A 20,855-nucleotide genomic window follows, 5' to 3' on the forward strand; every position below is an offset into this window, starting at 1 on the left:
TATATATAATTCTCTTCTGGGAGCCGCTAGAAAACAAGCTGCAAACGCGCCTAGAAAACAAGCTGTAAACGCGCTCCCTACCTCCCCACCCCTACATGGTTTTAGTGAGCTGTGTTCACTCTAAATGTTTACAAGCAGAGCCAACGATTTTAAACATAGGGGGGGGGGGGAAGGAGGGGGGTTACGGTCCTTAACGAGCTACTTATAGTGTTTTATAGAAATATTTTCAGTGGCAGCGTTGGTACTGTCGAATTCACAAATTATGAATTACTGAAAAGTAGAAAATAAAACAACTAAATAGCGGCGTATGTTATGCCGCGGGCCGGCTCGTTATTATTAAAATTTTAAAATATATATTCTTTTACATGTAACTTTTTTATATTAGCAGTTGCTTTACCTGAAAGTTGAGATTCCATTTATCAACTTCAGTGTTTTAGAGAATATAAATATTGTATAACACAATTCTTTGTATAATGCTGTTTATCAATATAAATAGTGTCTGATACAGTTCGAGTTGCATTCCAAATGTTCTTTAAAAAAAATTCTCTATAAACAAGAATTAGAGTAAAAAGGTAGTACATTTGGAGGTCTCGCTGTAGATATGAAGAAAACGACAAAATAATTGGGACAAGATTCTTATAACTTTTGATTTGGTCAACTGAAGACCTCACTGGCATGCCTGAATAAAAGAAAATATCTGATATAAATAAATCACGGAGTGTTAAACGCTAATGTTGACAACATCTTGAGATTAACTTAAAAATAAATTAGATATCAGGCGCATCTTTTGTGCGAGCCACATGCGTAATCTGTCTCTAACAACCCCACACCGACATATCAGAAGATTGAAGTCTCAAAGCCGAGAAAATTCAATAAGTAATTCACATCTTTCGATTAGCGCACTGTTTTTACAAGACGTTCAGACGCTGGTGGATTTACTCAGTGAAGAGAGCACATGATGACGTCGTTTGTTCGAATCTCGAATCTGTGTCTGTTGCTCGCAGTGCTGGTCGCCTACAGTCTGATTTCTGTACAGACAGCACGAGCCAAGAAAGAGAGCAGACATTTGCCGACAAAAAAGCCATCACCAACGCACAAAGCACATAGAACGAAAACAGCGGAGCAACCTGATTGCGATGTAAGTTATCATGGTATAAGCTTTCATTGTGTCAAATATTTGCATTGCTTTGTTAGTGAGATATGAACGATTTGTTAAGTGACGATATTAAAACAATTGTTTGAACATCGATTTGCCGTTCTTGAACCTAAATATCATTTTTTTATTTCCCTAGTAAGTCACTTTTCCTGTAATATTACTGTTTCTACCTTCACTACGACGTTACCTTTCATTTATATCATTATTTCTACCTTACCTTCACTAAGACGTCAGTCCTAAGGTATCATTGTTTCTACCTTTCTTAGGACATCACCTGTCCTAAGAAATCATTGTGTCTACCTTCACTATGACGTCACTTGTCATAAGATATCATTGTTTCTACCTTCACTAAGACTTCACCTGTCTTAAGATATCATTGTTTCTACCTTCACTATGACGTCACTTGTCTTAAGATATCATTGTTTCTACCTTCACTATGACGTCACTTGTCTTAAGATATCATTGTTTCTACCTTCACTATGACGTCACCTGTCTTAAGATATCATTGTTTCTACCTTCACTATGACGTCACTTGTCTTAAGATATCATTGTTTCTACCTTCACTATGACGTCACTTGTCTTAAGATATCATTGTTTCTACCTTCACTATGACGTCACTTGTCTTAAGATATCATTGTTTCTACCTTCACTATGACGTCACTTGTCTTAAGATATCATTGTTTCTACCTGTCTTAGGACGTCGACTGTCCTGATGTCACCTGCGACAACCCAACCAAAAAGCCAGGTGATTGCTGTCAGAAATGCTCAGGTGAGTTTGTGAATTCTGCCAGACCTGCGCAGGTGAGTGGGATATTGCTGCCAGACCTGTCCAGGTGAGTTGGTGATTAGCTGGTTAAAATAGTTTCAGATTCTTAACTGCTAAATCAAGGTGACCTCATACGTTTCAGTTCTCCCAATCATCAGAGTATTGATAGTTCACGACATTTACAATTTATATCATTACATTTTGACTATGATCGCGTCTGTCTGAAAAACGTATACAACACTACACAATACTAAACGATACAGTATTACACAATGCAATGTTACACTACACTACACTACACAGCACGGCGATATACTACACAATACTACACGATACAGTACTACACAATGCAATGCTACACAACAGTACAAAATACTACACAAACTGCACAACACAATACTATACAACATTACACTACTCAACTTACCACCCCCTACATCCAGTACACCTCAAGTCATGCACAAACATAACTTGGGGCAAGTAACTCCAAAATCAAACAAGTAAAGCTAACTCGGCATCGCTGGGTGCATGGGCTCGCAGTGAAGGTCATCGGTCAGGGCGCAAGAGTTTCTAGATGGACTTCAACGGTCACGTCTTTGTGACCAAGGCAACCGACTGTGGCCAGGCATGCAGACACTTAGACACACCACACAATCTACCCCAATGGTTAAAGGGTTTATTTGTATCTTTTATAATTCCTGATATATTTTATTTTACCACCCACAAAATTTACCTTTCATTGACAGGCTGTGACGTACACGGGGTAAACATCCCCGTGGGTAAGACCCACACCTTCCCCGAGGGGTACTACTGTGGGTGTAAGGCAAGTGGTGAAGTATGGTGTGTCGCCTAAGAAAACAACACGGACCTAAATTTACTACACATAATGCCAGAATAAACAAAGTTGAAATCTTGGCAACACAAACTTACCTCACAATATACCGAAATACAAAAACTTGAAATCTTGACAACACGGACCTAAATTTACCACACACTATAACAAAAAAAGACATTTAATATACATTATACCTGAATAAACAAACTTGAAATCTTCACTGAATTTGTGTTTTGTTCTATAAAACTTTCTTTTATTAAAAGAATAGACTTAACCATGGCAAACAATGAGGAAGTATACTTTACCGAACAACTCATAAACAACAAGCGATGATTCGATGAACAGATGTCAAAATGTCTTAAATAAACCTTCTAATAACTAGTAAGATGGGGAAAAAACACAAACCAACACACAAACCAATACAAACATCAAACAGCACACAAACCACAAGACAAATCAACAAGCATGCCTGCAAGAAAATAAAAAAAATACAAACACAAACACACAAACCAATACATAAAACAATAAAAACAAACACACCAACAAACACACGGAATCATAAACCAACACGAAAACCAGATTACAAATCAACAAACAAGCCTACATAGAAACATACAATCCAACACACAATCCTAAACCATAAGATGAAAAACAAACCAGCAAACACAAGAAAAAGCTGGTACACACAAACTTCAAGTGGTAAACATGTGATCAGTTTTCATTTACAGAATATAATCAGATTATGGACCACCATGCCAATCTCTTCGTGAGTCGGCTTTCTCGTACGTTCGTCATTCCCTTAATCCGTGCGGTAATCGTGTAATTAAGAACGCACGTTTTCGTGGCGTATGCAGGCCAATTTTCTCACACACACATACACACACGCACATACATACCCAGACACACACACACACACACACACACACATATATATATATATATATATATATATATATATATATATATATATATATATATATATATATATATATATATATATATATATATATATATATATATATGTAGGAGACGTTTGTAGTCTGAAATCATGTCGAGAGTTGTGCGTGTTTGGCTGTTGTAGTCATGTGGTCGGTGTCTAGCACAGCCGGGTCGGTACCTGTGGATTCGAACCTGTAGATAGCCTCTGACGTCTGATATTTTTTAAACAAATTTTATGTTCTGTTTTATGTGTCTTGTTTCTATCTCTATGTGAATGTTTGTTATGGTTGGTGAACAAGTTTGTGTTCACGTTTATTTACGTTCTGCTTTCCAGTCCAGTGAATTTTTGGGTATATTTCTTTCCCTTTATTCAGTGTACGCCTTATCCATTTCTACTTACCGATTTAGGTATCGAAATCAGTGGCATGCTGCCTCTTATTTCGGTCCAGGTGCTTACAGGTGCTTAAAGGTGCTTACAGGTGCTTACAGGTGCTTACTGGGCGTCACAAAACCCCGAACTTTCCATGATGTCAAAGAACGTGACGTCATATCATGTGCGACAATCAAACACCACGATATAATCATGCTGATGAGAATAGAACTTCTACACCACGATATAATCATGCTGATGAGACTAGTACTTCTACACAACAATATAATCATGCTGATGAGACTAGTTCTTCTACACCACGATATAATCATGCTGATGAGACTAGTACTTCTACACCACGATATAATCATGCTGATGAGACTAGTACTTCTACACAACAATATAATCATGCTGATGAGACTAGTACTTCTACACCACGATATAATCATGCTGATGAGACTAGTACTTCTACACCACGATATAATCATGCTGATGAGACCAGTTCTTCTACACCACGATATAATCATGTGATGAGACTAGTACTTCTACACCACGATATTATCATGCTGATGAGACTAGTACTTCTACACCACGATATAATCATGCTGATGAGACTAGTTCTTCTACACCACGATATAATCATGCTGATGAGACTAGTTCTTCTACACCACGATATAATCATGCTGATGAGACTAGTACTTCTACACCACGATATAATCATGCTGATGAGACTAGTACTTCTACACCACGATATAATCATGCTGATGAGACTAGTTCTTCTACACCACGATATAATCATGCTGATGAGACTGGTACTTCTACACCACGATATAATCATGCTGATGTGACTAGTTCTTCTACACCACGATATAATCATGCTGATGAGACTAGTACTTCTACACCACGATATAATCATGCTGATGAGACTAGTACTTCTACACCACGATATAATCATGCTGATGAGACTAGTACTTCTACACCACGATATAATCATGCTGATGAGACCAGTTCTTCTACACCACGATATAATCATGTGATGAGACTAGTACTTCTACACCACGATATAATCATGCTGATGAGACTAGTACTTCTACACCACGATATAATCATGCTGATGAGACTAGTTCTTCTACACCACGATATAATCATGCTGATGAGACTAGTTCTTCTACACCACGATATAATCATGCTGATGAGACTAGTACTTCTACACCACGATATAATCATGCTGATGAGACTAGTACTTCTACACCACGATATAATCATGCTGATGAGACTAGTTCTTCTACACCACGATATAATCATGCTGATGAGACTAGTACTTCTACACCACGATATAATCATGCTGATGAGACTAGTACTTCTACACCACGATATAATCATGCTGATGAGACTAGTACTTCTACACCACGATATAATCATGCTGATGAGACTAGTACTTCTACACCACGATATAATCATGCTGATGAGACCAGTACTTCTACACCACGATATAATCATGCTGATGAGACTAGTACTTCTACACCACGATATAATCATGCTGATGAGACCAGTACTTCTACACCACGATATAATCATGCTGATGAGACTAGTACTTCTTCACCACGCTATAATCATGCTGATGAGACTAGTACTTCTACACCACGATATAATCATGCTGATGAGACTAGTTCTTCCACACCACGATATAATCATGCTGATGAGACTAGTACTTCTACACCACGATATAATCATGCTGATGAGACTAGTTCTTCTACACCACGATGTAATCATGCTGATGAGACCAGTACTTCTACACCACGATATAATCATGCTGATGAGACTAGTTCTTCTACACCACGATATAATCATGCTGATGAGACTAGTTCTTCTACACCACGATAAAATCATGCTGATGAGACTAGTACTTCTACACCACGATATAATCATGCTGATGAGACTAGTTCTTCTACACCACGATGTAATCATGCTGATGAGACTAGTTCTTCTACACCACGATATAATCATGTTGATGAGACCAGTATTTCTGACACTCAGCTCCTACCGGTAGTTTCCCTTTTAGGCCAGGCCCCACCCCACAGACCAGTCACCCATAATTTTTGTTTTCATTCTAAAAAAGTTAACATACCTTAACATTCCAGGTCATGTCAACCAAACAAAAATTAATCAATCCCCCCCCCCCCCCCCCCCCATCCTTTCCTGTATCGATTCAAAATATGATATTTAAAAAAAAACACGTACACAGTATCCTACATCTCAGTTAGTCTGAAAATTAAAACCTCCATAACGCACGATTTAATCTTCAAAAGCTTACATCGCGACATGTTTGTGAAACAGAAATAGAAATTAATCGATTCATAAGGTTTACAAAATGACCTGAATTGACTACAGTCTACATAACTAGTTAAACCAGCGGCTAATACCTCACCGAGTAATTAACAAGCAGTAACGTACTTGGAAATATGGTGAGGTGTGGAAGCAGGCGTTGTAACTGAAATAGCAATGTAAACAGAAAGTGATATTTCAACGCCAAGGACAGAGGTACAGACAATAGTCCAAGTAAAGACAGAACAGTCAAATCCAACGGGATCCGAACCTACCATTTCCACACGGTACAAAATCGCCTCGCCTCCCATGCATCAAATCAGACGTGTAACCACTTCTGTCAATCAGCTCTACAAAAATAGAACTTTCACGACAGACCACTATCACAACCGGATAATGAATGAAACAAATATTTATCCTGGAATTAGCCTTTATGAACTTTGTCTTTTGCTTGTGGATTTCCTGTGTCTTTTGCGCGAGAAATTCTTGACATGGAAGGAAAAAAACACATAGTACGATAATAATTAGACGATGTATTAGTTGCAACTATAACTTAACTGTGTAAAAAGCTATTGACACACACAAACAATCCATTTTTCCGCGTACGTCATTGTGTACAATAACAAAAGGTCCTTCCATTGCCGTTCTGATTTTTAGAAAACTTATCACTGAAATCGTTACTTCTATCGAATGTAGCAGCCTGTGACTTAAGTCGAGGAAAGTAAGATCAGTTTTCAGTACAAAAATTCAAATATAATTTCGAATTTCACTTTCATATTAAAAGTCAACATTTGTAGGAGATTAATGGGATTAACGGCACGCAGTAGCTTTGTCTAATCCTTACAAAATCCGTATAGTCATGTGATATCATTTCAAAACAAAATTGAAATCTATTGCGGTTTAATCCTTTTTTTGTTGGAAAACCAATACCTTTCTCGAATTCATGATTGAAAAGCTATATAAAAAGGGAGGTAAGTGTTCGAGGACTTGCTAAGGTGTGATAACTCGGGAGTTCTGCAGCGTGAAAACATCCACAATGGTGTCAACAAGATTCATGAGCGTGTGTCTAGCTGTGTCAGTGTTGCTCGTCTACACCTTGACCAGTGTCCAGTCGGCACCAACCACCAAACGAGCACCACCCACGACCAAAGCACCACCGACCACCAAAGCACCAGTTAAGAAAGCACCAAAGACGACAAAACCACCACCTACAACGGCAAAGCCAAAACCACCCCCGAAGTCGAAACCACCTCAGACCCCGCAACCACCTCCGCCAACACCACCACCTACAATCATAGCACCTCAGCCATGTCAGGTAGGTTTCTGTTAGTTGTAGTTATATAAACTACGGTAGGTTTCTGTTAGTTATAGTTATGTAAGGTTGGTTTCTGTTAGTTGTAGTTATATCAACTAAGGTAGGTTTCTGTTAGTTGTAGTTATATCAACTAAGGTAGGTTTATGTTAGTTGTAGTTATGTAAGGTAGGTGTCTGTTAGTTGTAGTTATATCAACTAAGGTAGGTTTATGTTAGTTGTTGTTATATCAACTAAGGTAGGTTTCTGTTGTAGTTATAGATCGGTTAAGGTAGGTTACTGTTAGTTGTAGTTATGTAAGGTAGGTGTCTGTTAGTTGTAGTTATATCAACTAAGGTAGGTTTATGTTAGTTGTAGTTATAGATCGGTTAAGGTAGGTTACTGTTAGTTGTAGTTATGTAAGGTAGGTGTCTGTTAGTTGTAGTTATATCAACTAAGGTAGGTTTCTGTTAGTTGTAGTTATATCAACTAAGGTAGGTTTATGTTAGTTATGGTTCTATCAACTATGGTTGATTTCTGTCAGTTGTAGTTATAGATCAGTAAAGGTAGGTCTCTGTCAAACAGTAGATCATTTAAAGCAGGTTTATGGTAGTCGTTTGTAGATAATTGTAAGGTAGGTATATAAAATTGTATGTAAGTAACTGTTAGGTAGGTTTGTGAAAATCGTTTGTTAATAATTGTAATACACGCTTTTCCTAAAATAATTTTTACCCTTTTGAAATTTATTGTCGTTATTGAATTCCTAGTTTTAGATGATGTTTAATCAAATTAAATAAGTACTGTACTCAAATTCGGTAAGGAACGGCATGGCCTAGCGGTAGAGCGCTAGGCTGCTAGACCAAAAGTCTTGAGTTCGAATTCGGGTCCGTGATAGTAAAACGTCCTTGAATCCATCCAAATGAACTCTACTTCATCTGCTCAATGAATCGCTAGGTCTAAAGAGGATTCTTTACTTTTTTTTTAAAACTCATATGTAGTCGTGTGAAAAAAAATGTTTTTTCATTCCCTAGGAATGTGAAAAATCTTATTCTCAATCCCTAGGCTCATATTTCAATCCCTATAATGTTAAGACTCATATTCGCAATCCCTAGCATGTTAAGACTCATATTCTCAATCCCTAGGATGTTAAGACTCATATTCTCATATTCCCTAGGATCTTAAGACTCATATTCTCAATCCCTAGGATGTTAAGACTCATATTCTCAATCCCTAGGATGTTAAGACTCATATTCGCAATCCCTAGAATGTTAAGACTCATATTCTCAATCCCTAGGATGTTGTCTGTGCTGCTGTCGCCTGTGACGCCCCCATCCTGACAGAAGGTGAATGCTGCCCAACCTGTCCAGGTAAGACTCTGAAATTAGACTACTCTACACCTTTTAGTATCCCACTGAGAGCATTAACCGACTCAGGTAAGACTCTGAAAGCTGACTACTCTACACCTTTTAGTATCGCACTGAGAGCATTAACCGACTCAGGTAAGACTCTGAAAGCAGACTACTCTACACCTTTTAGTATCCCACTGAGAGCATTAACCGACTCAGGTAAGACTCTGAAAGAAGACTACTCTACACCTTTTAGTATCCCACTGAGAGCATTAACCGACTCAGGTAAGACTCTGAAAGCAGACTACTCTACACCTTTTAGTATCCCACTGAGAGCATTAACAGACGCAGGTAAGACTCTGAAAGCAGACTACTCTACACCTTTTAGTATCCCACTGAGAGCATTAACTGACTCAGGTGAACTTCGTGCACTCAGTTTGTTCTGGGTGGGTGGTTACCTGCACTCAGTCAGGTGAGAGCGTGACAAACAAGCGGTCTTCATGTTGATAAATGCGGGTGCCCTGGGGGCCTATGTATCACCAAGCGGGTACCCAGGTCACAAAATGCGGTACCCATGTTTCAACCTGCCTCTTGTCCAAGTGCCCTTGTCCCAACATGCTGGGTCCCAGGGTACCCATATCCCAGAATGTGGGTGCCTAAGTCTTATAAATAGTATCAGCGTATTGTTAGGGAACGTGAGTATGTGTGTAGTGAAAAGTTTGACACAATCAAAGATGTTGAGTTTGTGACGCAGTGAGCCAGAATGTGACATTTTTGTATAGCATCGTTGTTGCTGGGGAAACAAGCGAGTGCCATGTCCCAACATACGGGTGCCCATGTCCCAAAAAGTGGGTGCCCATGTCCCAATATCCTTGTGCTAATATCTAGTATAAGGGTGCCCATGTCTGAAGTCTTTAGATATTCCAATCCTGTACGACTCCCACCCCAATGTTCACTACAACTAACCTGTTCTTTCAGCAACCAGCTGTGAAGTGTTTGGCGCCCAGATCCCTATAGGAGAGACCCACTACTTCTCTGCTGACATGTACTGTGTCTGTGAATCTACAGAGTCTATGTACTGTGTCGCCTAGTGAGTTGCCAGAACAAAGGTCTTCGCACTATGCCAAAATAAAACATGAAAAATAATTGATTTCTTTTTATGTTTTTATGTTGTTTTGTTTGTTTGATCTTAGTTTGTTTGTTTTTTGTGGCTTTTAATCAACTTTTAACGCAGCGATTTTAACGATGACAATGAATTAATATCTAATTATTAAAATTCTAAATAGACATTGTGCTAGTGTTTTAAATCTGATTAAAAGATTACTAAATTAAATAATAAAAGGGGAGATAACCAGCTAGGCGGGATCACCCATGTCCAAACATGACAATGATCATGACCGACAACCCAAACGGTATGGTGGCAGACATATCGTGTATATGACCAAGGACTGGAGGTAGTTCAATCATTCAAGTACCCTGGCGCCATACTATCCTATGAAGGAACGAAGCAAGAAACACTTGTACGATGTGCGCATACAACAACATCATTCAGCCAACTAAGAAACATTTGGTATCACAACAACACTTTTATTTTTTAAAGCTTGTGTCTCAAATACGATTGGCCCATTTGAGAGTTTACTGAGCATAGTCAAAATTAGAAAATTGAGGTGGTATGGGCATGTCACAAGATCAAACAGTCTATAGCTATTCAAACCAATATCACAAGGCACTGTGCCAGGTGGGGAAGGCAAAGACATGACTGGATGGATGACATCAACGATTCGACGGGGCTGTCCGTCTCAGAACTAATCAAATGACAGAGGAATAAGGTGGATGGCGGAGAATTAAAAGGTCAATTGTAGTGCACCAACGTCCACAATAAGATCAAAAGATCACGATGATGGCTGGTGCTAGACCTAATAAATTTATCAACGCAATTAATAAACACAAATTGAAAACAAATAATGCGATATTTAAAATATTTGTACTTATAACAAATAAATTATAAAAAAATTATGCCAATAATATAGTCAAAGAAGTAATGCTTTAATGGTTAACAAAATAACAGATGAGCAATAGCACACAAATACGTCAGTACATCTGTTGCACCTTGTTTGAACAGCACATTGTACTTTCTTCATGTAGCATACTGTATCGCTTTTCGGCTGGATAACTTTTGATTATACTTGATACAAATATACCATTACATCATATCGCCCCTTAAAGTTTAATTACTTCACTTTTTATGCCTTGATATTTCAAACCATATACGGCCAAAGCACCTTTGATGAAAACTCTCTCTGGAACAAAAAAAAAACAACTGTGGCCAAAGCTTCTCGGTGATCAAACCACCTACGATCAAAGCCCTTATTGTGCCATGCACCTGTGGTCAAAGTTATTAGAACACATCACAAGTATGTGGGATTTGCTGGGATATACTGGGCAGGGGTGGGATATTCTGGGATATACTGGGCAGGGGTGGGATATTCTGGGCAGGGGTGGGATATTCTGGGTAGTTAAGTGGGATATGCTAGGTAATTGGATGGCAGGGTATTCTCAAAATGATCGAAATATTTATAATTGCTCTACAAAATCAAAATAGTGATCCTAAAACAGAAACTATAGTATTATAAAACACCATACCATGTCTCTCTGTAGCCCCACTTAGCTCTCAGATGGTACCGATACATGCACCAGTTGCTTCTTGACACACCTAAATAGTTCCTAACATCCCCCCCCCTTATGTGGTGTGTAAACAAACACACAATGGAAACTTCACATCGTCCGATATACAGTTCATTCACATGATGTAATAGAATAGCTACAGTAAAATACAGTTCATTCACACAAAATGTAATGGAATAGCTCCACCTCTCATACCCAGTAATGATAATTTCTGACATGCACCTTGATGTGACACACCCAAAACCTGACATGCAGAAATGTACACCGTCTGGGGCACCGTGACCCAGCTTTGTGCCAGTGGGAGAAACGTCACATGTTGGCACCATACCTGCACGGTACCGTCTGTAATTACACACTAAGTTCTTCAGGTGTTCCTGCTTATACCTGCACGGTACCGTCTGTAATTCCACACGAAACTCTTCAGGTGTTGTTGGTCATAACGACACCATTTGATTCCACAGCCGAGGGTTCCACTGTAAGAAACATGTGTTTTTTTCCGGAGGTTCTCAAACTTCCATGCGGAGATCAAATAATTCCAACGATGTGTGATTGATATTAAGCGTGGTCAGATTTAGTCACGTGTGCCTAGACAATCGTTATTTATGGCGACATCTACAGCAGCTTTAAACACTAAGAACACACCATCAACCCTAAACATGAACCACATCCCTCTTAAACCAACCAAACCACAACAACTAACCTCATTCCTATTCAATAAGCCCAACCCAACCTCAAAGCTCAACCACATCCCCATTCAACCTACCTACCCACAACCCTAAAACCCAACCCCATCACTATTCAACCTACCTACCCACAACCCTAAAACCCAACCCCATCACTATTCAACCTACCTACCCACAACCCTAAAACCCAACCCCATCACTATTCAACCTACCTACCCACAACCCTAAAATCCAACCCCATCACTATTCAACCTACCTACCCACAACCCTAAATCCAACCCCATCACTATTCAACCTACCTACCCACAACCCTAAAACCCAACCCCATCACTATTCAACCTACCTACCCACATCCCTAAAACCCAACCTCATCACTATTCAACTTACCTACCCACAACCATAAAGCCCAACCCCATCACTATTCAACCTACCTACCCACAACCCTAAAACCCAACCCCATCACTATTCAACCTACCTACCCACAACCCTAAAACCCAACCCCATCACTATTCAACCTACCTACCCACAACCCTAAAACCCAACCCCATCACTATTCAACCTACCTACCCACAACCCTAAAACCCAACCCCATCACTATTCCCCAACATCGTCCACGTCACGTGCTTTCAATAACCCTTTAGGTTCGAAACCCCGCTCCAAGTACGAAACGGCCCCACATTTTTACACTGAAAACATTCCTAGTCATCGAATTCCTACCTTATATTTTTTATCCCTAAGTGAGCACACTAACCTTCCTGTAGGTAGTCGGTCGCTATGACGTTGTGTACTCACCTAGATGGAAGATTAAGGTAAACTCTAGAACGTCGCTTTACAGTAGACAAATAACTAAAAGGTTAATCGCCTAGCCCAGTACGATCTCATCGATTAGGTAACCGACGTGTTAGAAGTCTCATCTAACACAAACCCGCCCATATCGATATCGCTCCGCGTCAGACTTGTCTAATCTCCAATGAAAATCGATTACTTTTAAATTTAATTAAATCCTACTTGAGTCAAATTCAACACTGAATCTGAAACTTCTTCGAATACATGTTTTGAAAACTTGAATTAAATGTCGATCAATATGATACTATTGTTACATGGTACGTTGGCCGATTATTTAAATTTCTCACTGAGGTGTCTTTTCAATGAGGCTGAGTTTAGAAAAGTGAGATCTGCCTTTTGAAAAGAATTCATGCAGAAAATGTGAGATTAATTTACGAAATCTTCGCGATACCAAATATATATAAAGCTAGGGATGGAGGTCTGTGCCTTTAAGAAAGTGGTCGTCTGCTCAAGAATCTACCATCCAACATGGCTGCCATGTTTCTGGTAGTTATCGCCCTTGCCTGTTCTGGAACAGTCTCCGCCGCCCCGCAGTTCTATCATGACGCTCCACCACCACCTGACGCCACGCCACCAACAACCAAAACACCAGTGACCTGCACAGTAAGTTCATTTTTCTCTTGTTTAGATTTGACATGTGTAGTTTCATGTAGAGTTCAATTTACTAGCCATGTTCCACTAGAGGATGTGGTATACAGATTCGATAAATCGGGGTAAAATCCCCCCCCCCCACCCTCCACACCGGCACGGCCTTGTAGTTATCTTCCCACAGGTCAGACGGGGGTAAGACGCCCATGAACAATTTTAAAATGTCCCAACATGCTTTTACCATTATTTTTATTCTCTTATAAAGTTGAACAAATTGTAGGGTAGTATCTAGCCTGATTCAATGGAAATAGATCAATGCTTCATTATTAATTTATCAGTGTTGTGTTTAACCTGTGTTTAACCTGTGTTTAACCTGTGTTTAACCTGTGTTTAACCTGTGTTTAATCTGTGTTTAACCTGTGTTTAACCTGTGTTTAACCTGTGTTTAACCTGTGTTTAACCTGTGTTTAACCTGTGTTTAACATGTTGTACAAAATATCTCAACAAGCCCTTCCTGCATGTTGAATAAATAGAGTTAATAAGGTTATTTCCCTTGCTTTTGTGCAGAAATATGAAATAAATTTTTTATTAGACATACTTTGTATTATGCAACGGAGTGAAAAATCATTTAAAGTTTCAATTAGTTGTATGCTGTAGTTAAGTACCTATCCAACAAAAATAAAATAGGTGTAAAATTTAAATATTTATTTTTGTTTCCACTTGTAATTCAAGACAATGTTTGTATGTATTTGCTGTACTATGATGTATAAATAAAATTTCATTCTCGTACTAAAAGATAAAATGATTAAGTAGTAAAAGATATTTAGTAACGTAGATGGTTAGGGAGGGAGGGGGGTGGTCTGATCAAATCCTAAATATACGTTTTCTGTTATTGATTCAAGCAATAAATCTGTGGAGAGTTTACCGCAGTTGTTAGTTATTCACGACGTGTCAAGAAAATGAAAACGTTGTAATTTTACTGTTTGAATGGACTAGCTGGTCAGAGCACACAAGAAATCTAAAGATCATTTGTTTAAAAAAAGGGCTGTCTTATAAAGTAGCGACACACTCGAATACAACTACATGTCATACAATTGTGGTGCTAAATAAATATAGAAACAAAACTGATGAAGGATTAAAGTATGGTAAAGAAAGTAACAGTTATAAAATTATCGTGGCAATTCTGCACTTTCATTCTCATAACGTGAATTTTTCTTCGAGGGGAGATGAGGGGGGATGAGGGGGTAAATGACATGGCTCTACAGTAAGCAAACGTTCAACATTGAAGGAGATCTGACTTGAACTGTAAGATAAATAATACAACCAATTCAACAGAGAGAGAGGGAGAGAGAGAGAGAGATGCTAGTATCTGATGTAAGTGGGTGACAACCTTATTTTGTAAGGATAACAAGCAAGCGAGACAACTCTGGGTTAAAACTATTTCCCTGCTACTGAAAACATTCTCTGGAAAATACATCGGTGTTAGAATTATTTCCCTTTGCTGCAATAGTGTCCTGAAAGGGAAATGACTTTGTATTTACAACTAAAACTGCCAAGGTGATTAAGGTTCTGTGTTATTAATAATCAAGTATCGGAATACCGTTCGACTGCTAACCTGAAAGTCTCGAGTCCATCCAGCTCTTATGGGTACCTGACTCATATTAAAGGCAGGTCGGCTAGGCTGGGCTGACCATAATATCCCTTCATATGTCGCGGTCAGTGAAACAGGTCAACTCTACTTCACCTGCCTCATGGACCATACGATTCTAACAGGTACTTTACTTTTGCGTCCCCTACTACCTACAGAAAACACATTTCAACAGATTACCTAGTACAATCTAAAGTTCTAGCGTAACGCTTATGGACATAGTTACTCTACTCAGGTAGGCTATAAAGTTTTTTTTTAAATATTAAAATTGTACACGCCACTAATTTCTAGTTGGGTACATTTATTTTTCCCCTAAGATACCCCCCACCGACCCGTGCCAGCAATGTGTGTGCTACAGTGGTGAGTGCTTCACCCTTGTTGTCGACTGTGCTAGAAGCCAGTGTGTCAATGCTGTGAAGGTAGCTGGTCAGTGCTGCGACACCTGTCCTGATGGTCAGTCCTAGAGTTTTCTTACATTATATAAACATCTTAACTCTAAACTACTCATGGTAATAACAATACTAAAAAATATTCATTCATATTCAATTCATTTAGCTAAACAATCTTCATAATATTATCCATACATATTTACTCAAAGAAATCCTTTAAAAATTAACCCATATCGTTGGTAAAATGACCTAGTTGTGTTAAAGTTCTATGAATAAAGACACCACTTCTGTGTCATTATCTAATTAGAGTTTAATTCAATCCTTATTCAACTATCTGTTGAAACTCAAGTGCAGATGGAGTAGAGTCAATCTAGGCTGTTCTAACTATTTGTTTTTCGGCGATGTACTCACGTTGAAAATTAAACATACACTCATTAACCTCTAATATAATTAGCGTTAAAAATATTCCTTGTCACGATACAGGTCCCAATTGTCAAGCCCCAGATGGTGACGTCATCAGCTTTGGTCAGAACAGGACACTGGGGGATGGGCGCGTCTGCTGGTGTCAGCAATCTAACGATGGGTGGGGGGAGATCAAAACTGTATGCAATCCTGCTCTACCCTCAAGCAACCGGCAGCCTCTAAATGGAACTTATCCACAACCACCACCACCACAAAATGGAACATACCAACAACCACCACCACCACCACAAAATGGTACATACTCACAACCACCACCACAAAATGGTACATACCCACAATCACCACCACCACAAAACGGTACGTACCCACCACCACCACCACAAAATGGTACATACCAACAACCACCACCACCACCACAAAATGGTACATACCCACAACTACCACCACAAAATGGTACATACCCACAACTACCACCACAAAATGGTACATACCCACAACCACCACCACAAAACGGTACGTACCCACAACCACCACCACCACCACAAAATGGTACATACCAACAACCACCACCACCACCACAAAATGGTACATACCCACAACCACCACCACAAAACGGTACGTACCCACAACCACCACCACCACCACAAAACGGTACGTACCCACAACCACCACCACCACCACAAAATGGTACATACCCACAACCACCACCACCACAAAATGGTACATACCCACAACCACCACCACCACAAAATGGTACATATCCACAACCACCACCACCACAAAATGGTACATACCCACAACCACCACCACCACAAAATGGTACATACCCACAACCACCACCACCACAAAATGGTACATACCCACAACCACCACCACCACCACAAAATGGTACCTACCAACCACCACCACAACAATATGGTATAAACCCACAACCACCACCACAAAATGGTACCTACCCACAACCACCTCCACAAAATGATACATACCAACCACCACCACCACAAAATGGTACATACCCACAACCACCACCACCACAAAATGGTACAAACCCACAACCACCACCACAAAATGGTATATACCCACAACCACCACCACCGCCACCACAAAATAGTACATACCCACAACCACCACCACAAAATGGTACATACCCACAACCACCACCACAAAATGGTACATACCCTCAACCAACAACAACTGTAAAACCAGCTGCTACGACCACCACAAAACCACCACCCACCACCACTACCAAGACAACCACTACGACTAAACCAACTACACCTAAACCAACAACCACGACCAAACCAACAACAACAACCACGCAAAAACCAACAACCACCACAACTAAGAAACCAACCCCCACAACCACAACAAAACTGCCTCCCCCAAAACCAGTGGCTAGAAGATAATCCACACGCACAAAAAAAAAATGTTGTTGCTGTCTTCTTGTAAGACTCCTATTCATTTTTCATTGATTCTATCAAGCAGTGATGCTAGGATCAACAGGAAATTGTAATACGTACTTAAAATAAAATTCATTTTAATATCTGTGAAACTGTCAAATTACTTTTCATTTCAAAGATTAAACTTACTTAAAAAGTATGCTGTATCTTTATAAAACTTGTTTACTTTGTTTATATTTGTGTGAATCTGAAGACAAACTACATGTTGTTACTGAGCAGAAAGTAGGAAATTTTTTTTTTTAATGAACACTAAAAGTAAAGAGAAATCATGTATGTGTGCGTCTCGTGTGTTTGTGGCCGTGTGTGTGTGTGTGTGTGTGTGTGTGTCTGACACTGTGTGTGTGACATAAATCCCGAACGCAGTGATACACTCACCTTTACCTTGAGAGCGTATGTCTAAGATCAATGCTGACTTGACTTAAACATTGCACGATGAGTGGGCTGGCTAATCCGTTTGCGTGTAAGCGGGGTGGGGGTGGGGGTGGGGGGGGTAGGAGAAGTGAGTCTAACAGCTGACTTACCTTATTCCAAACCCCATCACATTATGAAATACGTTCACGGGTTAGGGTTAAATCGTAACATTTTACAATTATAAATAATCGACATCGATTATCAAGGATATATGAATTACTGAATTCAATACTAGTTGAGTAAACTAAGTTCAAATTATACCTAAAGAAAAAGGAACTCACCCCCACCTCCATTTTCCCCAGCTGTCGACATCGTGATTTGAAGTTGTATTTGACAAAAATCTTCTATGTTAAAAATAACGGATTTATTCGAGAAAGAATTTGTGATTATAGTTTTCATATATTTTTTTAAGAAATCAAACTTTTTACATTACATTTTTGTAATGTTTTAATTGCGTAACGCTAAAATAATGTAATATTACAGAGTTTTAATACTAAAATTTATTCCAATTTATTTATTTATTCAATAACGTCTGGCCATTTCTTTAAAACATAATCACAAAATTTTAATACAAATAAAACTGAGTAGTAAAGACATGGCAGTGACATAGCATTAAAAAATTTGGAATAAAGAAATTATTATTATTATAATACACAATAAGATAGAATTAGAATATAATAGATGAATAAGGAATGTAGCTATGAGTCAGTTAAGGAGGGCATTAAATAGTTGTTGTTTCAGTTTGGTTTTTAATAGATTTTCAGATATAGATAGTTTAATTTTATTAGGAAGAGTGTTCCACAAAGCTAAGTTATTTTAAAAAGTTGTATTTGGGATTGGTAAACTAAGATGTCGTGTAGAGTATTTTACATTTTAGTAATGTTCAGCATGATGTTACATTAATGTAAGTTACGGTGGTGGAATGTTACGGTTTTGTAACTTTATTTGTTACACGTTACAGTATAGAAGAGACCCGATCAATAAACGTTTGGCTTAAAGTTGAAACTAGCAGCAGCTGATGTAAGCTCAACAAGCCGATGTTATTTATACAGTTGAATCTCATTAAGGAAAGGCAAGGTTTCTATACTTGTTTATGCTTGAGTTAAGTTGTGTAACAACCTGGAAACATACTTGACAACATCTGCTGTTGTTGGTCTGTTAGTCAAGTATTTGTTAACCCCCTATGCATCAAATTCTCGCACGTGTGATTTTAACATTTTTTTGCTACGGGAATAACTGAAAAAAATCGTGAATTGTTCTAGTGCGAATCAGATTTGTTTGCGTTGTGTGTTCTGACACAGTTATGTAGTGGTCAATGTTAACATGGGACCACTGGTCAATGGTGACAAATATACTGGTCAATAATAAAATCTGACTACCGGTCAATTACAAAATTTGACAATTTGTCTAGGATGTCAGCTGAGATGTGTTTTATTGTGTAGCTTTTAAAATGGAATGATTCAACAGACACACCGTTTTCCAACGGAAAAAAAAGGCAGTCTAGTATACTTAAAAATAAACTGATAATCAGTAGCAGGTTGCTAACTAAAACATACCTAATCCTTCATCGATTAGAAAAAGCCTGCATCTCTTGTGTTGTTCTACCATAAAACAAAGTATTAACAAAATAGTCTTGTATTTGCTCAGCATAAAACATGACGTAGCCTGCATAATTACATAATTAAATTTTCGCAATTTTGAAGTCACGACTGTTTTTTTTTTTAAATAGTAGAAAGTAATGTAGTCCTGTAATTTGATGCTGATGTATGTAAATTGAAAAGTGAAGAACATTATAAATACCTCGGCAACATATTGAGTCCTGTGTTTTTCGCTGTAGATTTTCTCCAAGCTTCTAGAGTAGATCTAGCAAAATGTCCAAGTTTATTCTTCTACTGGCTGTCATCGCTGTCATGACGTCACGCTGGTCACTTGCCTCACCTGTACCGGACAGTTCAGACAGTTCAAACAGTTCAGACTCTGATGAGGATAAAGGTATTTGGTGTTGTGGTCCGTGTATTTGGTGTTGTGGTCCGTGTATCTGGTGTTGTGGTCTGTGTTTTCTGGTGTTGTGGTCAGTGCATTTAAATATGTTAATTGTGGATTCACATTTAGTCCAGGTATTTACCAGTGACAGCTGTGGTAGATATGTGTATTAACAATGTTGTTCAGGTATTCACATGTGGTCCAGGTACTCACCTGCGATCTTTGTATTTAACTGTGACCAAGGCTTTTACCTATGGTCTAGATGATACTATTACAAAAGGTGATAGGATTACCTACTCTGGTGTCCTTTCGGCAGCTCCTGCGATACTGCTGATTCCAAGCTGTACAGGTAACGTCCTGTCCCTTGGGTCCATTAGCTGTGTGGAGAGAGGGGGGGGGGTCAGATGCATGGACGAAATCTGACTCTCCTCATCTTACCGCCCAGACTTTGTGCATGGATTTCCAATGCGCAATCCTCCAATGTTATATTGGACTATTGAGCCATATTATTAGGTATCTCTAAGCTTCACGTTGCTGAGCTTGTGTAAGCGCCAAAGTTTACGAGTAACCCGAATCATAACAATATCTGCAGACTGTGTTATTGATGACGTGGTGATTCCAGTGGGCAGTGACTACCATTTCCTGGACGGCAAATACTGCTCATGCCAGGAGGAAGGTTATCAATGCCTGCTATAACCAACACAAAAGCCT

The 20,855-nt window shown here is 38.9% G+C and overlaps 1 protein-coding gene and 1 long non-coding RNA gene across 2 annotated transcripts; both read left to right on the forward strand.

Annotated features, from left to right (window-relative positions):
- The first annotated feature begins 798 nt into the window (after window positions 1–798).
- LOC131936164 (uncharacterized) lies at window positions 799–2,975 on the forward strand. Its single transcript, XR_009386019.1, has 3 exons — window positions 799–1,138; window positions 1,853–1,925; window positions 2,669–2,975. It is a non-coding gene; the product is annotated as an uncharacterized LOC131936164 (long non-coding RNA).
- A 4,387-nt stretch (window positions 2,976–7,362) lies between these two features.
- On the forward strand, window positions 7,363–10,174 carry LOC131936165 (uncharacterized). The gene is made up of 3 exons (XM_059293077.1): window positions 7,363–7,706; window positions 8,977–9,049; window positions 10,007–10,174. Exons 1-3 carry the CDS (start codon window positions 7,428–7,430, stop codon window positions 10,117–10,119), a joined length of 465 nt encoding a protein of 154 aa, XP_059149060.1. The 5' UTR covers window positions 7,363–7,427; the 3' UTR covers window positions 10,120–10,174.
- The last annotated feature ends 10,681 nt before the right edge of the window (window positions 10,175–20,855 follow it).

The sequence above is a fragment of the Physella acuta genome, unplaced genomic scaffold (genome assembly GCF_028476545.2).
Source record: "Physella acuta isolate Inbredline_101_S28 unplaced genomic scaffold, ASM2847654v3 ptg000170l, whole genome shotgun sequence".
NCBI classification, from domain to species: domain Eukaryota; kingdom Metazoa; phylum Mollusca; class Gastropoda; family Physidae; genus Physella; species Physella acuta.

What these genes read in the sequence shown, in the direction of transcription:
- LOC131936165 (XM_059293077.1), top strand. Translation starts at nt 7,428, where the DNA reads ATGGTGTCAACAAGATTCATGAGCGTGTGTCTAGCTGTGTCAGTGTTG. An exon ending in TAGCACCTCAGCCATGTCAG is followed by an intron (nt 7,707 to 8,976) that starts GTAGGTTTCTGT and finishes CTCAATCCCTAG; the next exon opens with GATGTTGTCTGTGCTGCTGT. An exon ending in ATGCTGCCCAACCTGTCCAG is followed by an intron (nt 9,050 to 10,006) that starts GTAAGACTCTGA and finishes CTGTTCTTTCAG; the next exon opens with CAACCAGCTGTGAAGTGTTT.